Here is a 7,781-nt window from a genome sequence, read left to right on the forward strand (position 1 = left end):
GGACATCAGGGAGACTAGTCTGATGCAGAATGACATGCGGGTCTCATACTGCATTTTGGACCAATCAGGACGGACTACTGGAATAGAAGAAGGTTTAGTAAACAGACAGGATCAAAGAGTTCATCGTTAAGAGATTTAAATGTTTCAAACGTTATAAAATAACTCTTCTCCGTTTCCTTTTGGAGGTTAAATCAGAAGTGTGAACATTTGAATAAACAAAGAGACGTCTATAGAGAGAAGTTGAGACTTTATTGTTTGAATCAAAGGAGTCTCCTGGAGTCAGAGGAACATGGTTCAGTACTCGTGTGAATGTAAACTGCAGTTAAGTGGAAATGTTTGAAGAATCTGTTTGTGTCCCAAACCACACGTGATCCCTGCGTTCATGCTAACATGGAAAACAAAAAACTGATGAGGTCAGCGGGTCCGTCAAGTAAGACCAATCAGACGAGAGCTCACCACCTAAGACCAGGAAGTGGACAGAAGAGCTCAGAGATAAATAAACTAGTTGGAGACATGTGTGTGAAGGTCAGAGGTCACTGAGGGTGAACCCTGAGCAGACACACAGCTGGAACATGTGACAACAGGTTAGTGGGGGAGCTCATGGGCAACCAGTTTGTAGTGGGAACCACAGGACGGGCAGCGGTGGGCCTCGCCCTCATGGAGCCAGAACCAGACCACAGCCGTGTTGTCTTCCTCGCCTGCAGACAGGAAGTGAGAAAGTGAGTCACAACACGAGCACACGGTAAACATGAATCAGTGTTTGTTAAAACAAACAGAATCAACTTACAGACACATCCCACAATCCTCTTGTTCGTGATGGAGGGGACGAGGTGGGGGTCCACCTTGGAGCCGGCGTACTCCTTTGGCTTCATCATGCTGTAGGGATCCTGAACGGGGGGGGGGTCAGTCAGGTTAGGGACACGACCTGAATCATCTCAAAATGTGAACTGTGGGAAACTGCTCAAGTTATATTTGACATAAGGTGAAGTAGGGCTGTAACGCGTTCAAAGCGAACAGACGTTCCTGGTACACACTAATCTTTGCGAGCCAGCTTGGAGAGTTGCAGGTTGGTCACTATGCAAGTAGCTCTCAGAGTCTGAGAGAACATAATGCAGTCATCAAGTATGACAATATTGTCAAATATCTTCTATCATAAAATATGAAACATTATCAACATATGAACCTGATGTTTTGCTCCTGCTGGTTTTCATTAAAGTCTTTATTTGTGATTTTTCACACTTAAATAAAATCAAGTCTCTCCTCTGAAAATAACTCTGCGAGTCATGACTGTCTACAATGGGTGTAACACCCGAGTCCCACTGTCTGTGATGTTTTCAGAGTTTTCAGAGTCCTATCTTCACTTTGTTTACATCGCCGGGACGGCCGGCTGACTCCTCCCCTCGTGTATAAAAGTTGTTTAATTGAGGGACTAGAGATGTAGATGTGTTCATGTGTTCATGTGTAGATGTGTTCATGTGTTCACGTGTAGATGTGTTCATGTGTTCATGTGTTCATGTGTTCATGTGTCCATGTGTTCATGTGTCCATGTGTTCATGTGTCCATGTGTTCATGTGTTCATGTGTCCATGTGTCCATGTGTTCATGTGTTCATGTGTTCATGTGTCCATGTGTTCATGTGTTCATGTGTTCATGTGTCCATGTGTCCATGTGTCCATGTGTTCATGTGTTCATGTGTCCATGTGTTCATGTGTCCATGTGTTCATGTGTCCATGTGTTCATGTGTTCATGTGTCCATGTCTTCATGTGTTCATGTGTCCATGTGTCCATGTGTTCATGTGTCCATGTCTTCATGTGTTCATGTGTTCATGTGTCCATGTGTTCATGTGTCCATGTGTTCATGTGTTCATGTGTCCATGTGTTCATGTGTTCATACCGATCCCTCCTTCATGGCCTTCATGATGATCTTCTCCAGTCCGGTCGCCTGCTCCTCGTCAGTGGGAATCCCTGAGGACAGAATGAGGTCACATGTTTAACTCGAGCATCAGGTCTGCAGATGCTCTGATCCGTAACGAGGTCTATCTGTGACCTGATCCTCAGATCTGACCCGATCCTCAGATCTGTCCCGATCCTCAGATCTCACCCGATCCTCAGATCTGACCCGATCCTCAGATCTGTCCCGATCCTCAGATCTGTCCCGATCCTCAGATCTCACCCGATCCTCAGATCTGACCCGATCCTCAGATCTGTCCCGATCCTCAGATCTGTCCCGATCCTCAGATCTCACCCGATCCTCAGATCTGTCCCGATCCTCAGATCTGACCCGATCCTCAGATCTGACCCGATCCTCAGATCTGTCCCGTCAGAGGCGACCACACGCCGCGGCGTTTCAATGATCTGTGCTGATCATTAAGATGTTCAGAGCCGCTGTAATAACTCTTTAAAATCATCAATGAAAACTTATAGAAAATTCAGCGCCTTTAAAAGCCGTCCTGTCAGAAACACAGACGCTACGTGTTGATTTACATCGATGTTCATTATTTAGGTATAATTATTGATTTTATGTTTATTTATCTAATTAAAACCCGTTTCCACCAAGCGGTGCTCTCGTTTCCAAAGACAACCGTACCTTCCACAGCGCCGTGACATCGTGGAGACCGCCAATAAATCCAACAAAGAAGAAGAATGCGACACAAAGATCCATGATTCCTACAAAAGGTCTGCATCTCCGAGGTCGTCCATGGGGGCGGAGCTACACGCTGACAATAGTAATAATAAAACACCACCTTGAGATCAGTCTCTCCAAATCCACAAAATATGTTTAAACAATTATCGTTTTGTGTTTGTCGCTCACTACGGGAAGATCGTGTCAATCGGTACGCTCGGCGCCCCAACAGAAGGTAGAAGGAAGAAGTAGGACGGTACGGATCGGTTATTTTGGTACCACTGAGAACTTCTGGCGGTGAAACGCAAATTAATATTTCCTGAACTGAACTGATAATCGTTGATTGGGGTTAATAGTCAGGTGATGAGAGGTCACAGGTGAACAGGAAGCTGGTAGCAAACTGTAAACAAACACAAATATAATCATCACAGTGATTCTTTATCTGCTTCATCTTTTGACAGAAACGTCACTTAAACTTTTCTTACACCTGCACAGGTGACTACAGGATGCAGTTCTACATCAGGACATTAAACAGTCACAACATGTTTTAAATGTTTTAAATGTTTATAATGTTTTAAATGTTTTAAATGTATTAAATGTTTTAAATGTTTTAAATGTATTAAATGTTTTAAATGTTTTAAATGTTTTAAATGTATTAAATGTTTTTAATGTTTTTAATGTTTTAAATGTTTTAAATGTTTTAAATGTTTTTAATGTATTAAATGTTTTAAATGTTTTAAATGTTTTTATTCACTTAAATAAAAATGTATTTTTCTAAGAGATAACTTTTCATAAAGTTAAATGTTACTAGTTTTATCAGTAACTAAAACCTCATTAAGTATTATTATTTATAAAATATTATTTATAAAATAGGATAATTTAAACTTTAAAGTCTCAGAGCTAACAGTTAGCTTCTTTACTAAAATGAGACTCAAGTTAAAAACACAATTAAACATTAAACACAAACTGAAGAACATCTGTTCATTATTCACAAACTTCTGACTTTTTAATAAATGTTTGAAATTAAAGTTTGACCTCTCTCTGCTAACGATGCTAACGATGCTAACGATGCTAACGTGTTGAGGACTTCCGCCGGAACTCTCCGTTTATTAAAATCATTTTTCTCTCCTCTGTCAGAATCTAAAGGTGAGTGTTGGTTCCGTCCTCACCTCCAGCAGCCATCCCGCGGGTCAGAGCCGGCAGCGGGGCGGCCCGGCAGCTTGTAGCGGCTCTCACAGCCGAGCGGAGCAGTAACCTTGCAGCCATTTCTTCTTCGCTGTCACAGAAATATGGACGCAGGCTGATGACGTGAGACGTGATGACGTGTGATGCTTTATTAGCGCGTCACTGGTTTATATGTTTTTTTTTACCTCAGAAAATCTGTTTCAGTTTCAGATATTTGAGGATTTTTCTCATAAAATAATAAAATCTGGAATTATTTATTTTACATGTTTATAAAGCGTTGGGCCTCGTGTACCCACCAGCACGCTCCCACCAGCACGCTCCCACCAGCACGCTCCCACCTGCACGCTCCCACCAGCACGCTCCCACCAGCACGCTCCCACCTGCACGCTCCCACCTGCACGCTCCCACCAGCACGCTCCCACCTGCACGCTCCCACCAGCACGCTCCCACCTGCACGCTCCCACCAGCACGCTCCCACCAGCACGCTCCCACCTGCACGCTCCCACCAGCACGCTCCCACCTGCACGCTCCCACCAGCACGCTCCCACCTGCACGCTCCCACCTGCACGCTCCCACCAGCACGCTCCCACCTGACATGAAGCTGACATCCATCATGGACAACCCCTCTCACCCCCTGCATGACACTGTGGGGGCCCTGAGCAGCTCCTTCAGCAGCAGACTCAGACACCCACCCTGCAAGACAGAGCGCTACTGCAGGTCGTTCATCCCATCTGCAGTCAGACTGTTTAATCGGACTGTTTAATCGGACTGTTCAATCGGACTGTTCAATCGGACTGTTCCATCGGACTGTTTAATCGGACTGTTCAATCGGACTGTTTAATCGGACTGTTTCATCGGACTGTTCAATCGGACTGTTCAATCGGACTGTTTAATCGGACTGTTCAATCGGACTGTTTAATCGGACTGTTTCATCGGACTGTTCAATCGGACTGTTCAATCGGACTGTTTAATCGGACTGTTCAATCGGACTGTTCAATCGGACTGTTTCATCGGACTGTTCCATCGGACTGTTCAATCGGACTGTTTAATCAGAATGTTTCATTGGACTGTTCAATCGGACTGTTTAATCAGAATGTTTCATCGGACTGTTCAATCGGACTGTTCAATCGGACTGTTTAATCAGAATGTTTCATCGGACTGTTCAATCGGACTGTTCAATCGGACTGTTTAATCAGAATGTTTCATTGGACTGTTCAATCGGACTGTTCAATCGGACTGTTTCATCGGACTGTTCAATCGGACTGTTCAATCGGACTGTTCCATCGGACTGTTCAATCGGACTGTTTCATCGGACTGTTCAATCGGACTGTTCAATCGGACTGTTCAATCGGACTGTTTAATCGGACTGTTCAATCGGACTGTTCAATCGGACTGTTTCATCGGACTGTTCAATCGGACTGTTCAATCGGACTGTTTCATCGGACTGTTCAATCGGACTGTTCAATCGGACTGTTTAATCGGACTGTTCAATCGGACTGTTCAATCGGACTGTTTCATCGGACTGTTCAATCGGACTGTTCAATCGGACTGTTCCATCGGACTGTTCAATCGGACTGTTCAATCGGACTGTTCAATCGGACTGTTCCATCGGACTGTTCAATCGGACTGTTCAATCGGACTGTTCAATCGGACTGTTCCATCGGACTGTTCAATCGGACTGTTCAATCGGACTGTTCAATCGGACTGTTCAATCGGACTGTTCAATCGGACTGTTCCATCGGACTGTTCAATCGGACTGTTTAATCGGACTGTTTCATCGGACTGTTCAATCGGACTGTTCAATCGGACTGTTTAATCGGACTGTTCAATCGGACTGTTCAATCGGACTGTTCCATCGGACTGTTCAATCGGACTGTTTAATCAGAATGTTTCATTGGACTGTTCAATCGGACTGTTTAATCAGAATGTTTCATCGGACTGTTCAATCGGACTGTTCAATCGGACTGTTTAATCAGAATGTTTCATCGGACTGTTCAATCGGACTGTTCAATCGGACTGTTTAATCAGAATGTTTCATTGGACTGTTCAATCGGACTGTTCAATCGGACTGTTCAATCGGACTGTTCAATCGGACTGTTCCATCGGACTGTTCAATCGGACTGTTCAATCGGACTGTTCAATCGGACTGTTCAATCGGACTGTTCAATCGGACTGTTTCATCGGACTGTTCAATCGGACTGTTCAATCGGACTGTTCAATCGGACTGTTTCATCGGAATGTTCAATCGGACTGTTCAATCGGACTGTTCCATCGGACTGTTCAATCGGACTGTTCAATCGGACTGTTCAATCGGACTGTTTCATCGGACTGTTCAATCGGACTGTTCCATCGGACTGTTCAATCGGACTGTTTAATCGGACTGTTTCATCGGACTGTTCAATCGGACTGTTCAATCGGACTGTTCCATCGGACTGTTCAATCGGACTGTTCCATCGGACTGTTCAATCGGACTGTTTAATCGGACTGTTCAATCGGACTGTTCAATCGGACTGTTTCATCGGACTGTTCAATCAGACTGTTCAATCGGGCTGTTTAATCAGACTGTTTAATCAGACTGTTTAACAGCATCACCACCTCCTGCTACACACTGTGTGTGTTTTTAAGAACAATAACTTTTTCCCGTGTAGTTACTGTGTCATTTTACATTATTGTATTTATTTTTTTATTTAAATGATGTAAATATGTTTGATTTGATTTTAACTTCTATTTTTATTTTTAATAATTATTTTCCCGTCCCGTTTTTCTGGAGCTGCTGTAATGCACAAATTTCCCCCACGGGGGATCAATAAAGTTTATCTTTGTCTTTACCTGCACGCTCCCACCAGCACGCTCCCACCTGCACGCTCCCACCAGCACGCTCCCACCTGCACGCTCCCACCAGCACGCTCCCACCTGCACGCTCCCACCAGCACGCTCCCACCTGCACGCTCCCACCTGCACGCTCCCACCAGCACGCTCCCACCAGCACGCTCCCACCTGCACGCTCCCACCTGCACGCTCCCACCTGCACGCTCCCACCAGCACGCTCCCACCTGCACGCTCCCACCAGCACGCTCCCACCTGCACGCTCCCACCTGCACGCTCCCACCAGCACGCTCCCACCTGCACGCTCCCACCAGCACGCTCCCACCAGCACGCTCCCACCAGCACGCTCCCACCAGCACGCTCCCACCAGCACGCTCCCACCTGCACGCTCCCACCAGCACGCTCCCACCTGCACGCTCCCACCAGCACGCTCCCACCTGCACGCTCCCACCTGCTCTCTCAGGCCTGCAGATGTAAAGCTTCATTTTCATGTTACCCCATCGGGGCCCTTCTTGGGGAGTCAGCCCCCCCCCCCCCCACCTGTGTGGTCAGCTGGAGGAGTCCTCAGTTTGATTAGAAGGTACCCACTGATCTTACATCAGAGTCTAACCCTCATGAAACACACTGCGCTGGTGTCTGATGGTTTTTGTGTTTGATAAAATGAGGTCAGAGAGCTGCAGGTTCTCTGAAGGGTTCCTGACTGTGAGTGACCCACTTCACATCGCAGTCTGTTCATGAACATAAACATTCCTTCCTGTCCACAGCAGAGACTACAGGTCGTGTCAGGTGAGGTCCCGGCGTGCCCCGTGTCTCCGAGACGACGCTTCAGGTTGATGATGATGAGCCGACAGGTGAGAGCTGCAGGCTGCAGGACCTGATGATGTTAGAGGTTCAGCACTCTACAAAGACCCTGATGTCTCCCCCCGTCAATAACTCACATCTCTTTAAAAACAGGTCAGCATGTTAAAATGTTCAACAGGAATTTAGAATTTGTTACTGTAAATATTATTATGTATTTTATCTTATTCTGGTTGTATTGCACCGCGGGACAGAGACAAACGAAATTTCGATTCCACTGCATGTCTGGCATATTTTGAAATTGACAATGAAGTTGACTTTGAACTTTTGAGGAAACAAAGAGACGTCTA

The 7,781-nt window shown here is 45.6% G+C and overlaps 1 protein-coding gene across 1 annotated transcript; it reads right to left on the minus strand.

Moving 5' to 3' along the window:
* Nucleotides 1–230: 230 nt before the first annotated feature.
* Nucleotides 231–3,949, minus strand: LOC110006238 (cytochrome c oxidase subunit 5B, mitochondrial). Its single transcript, XM_020661417.3, has 4 exons — nucleotides 3,792–3,949; nucleotides 1,894–1,964; nucleotides 788–887; nucleotides 231–698 (listed from the first exon to the last, which is right to left on the minus strand). The coding sequence occupies exons 1-4, from the start codon at nucleotides 3,886–3,888 to the stop codon at nucleotides 586–588; spliced, it is 381 nt and encodes a 126-aa protein (XP_020517073.1). The 5' UTR covers nucleotides 3,889–3,949; the 3' UTR covers nucleotides 231–585.
* Nucleotides 3,950–7,781: the final 3,832 nt, after the last annotated feature.

Source organism: Labrus bergylta, chromosome 17 (genome assembly GCF_963930695.1).
Source record: "Labrus bergylta chromosome 17, fLabBer1.1, whole genome shotgun sequence".
NCBI classification, from domain to species: Eukaryota; Metazoa; Chordata; class Actinopteri; order Labriformes; family Labridae; genus Labrus; species Labrus bergylta.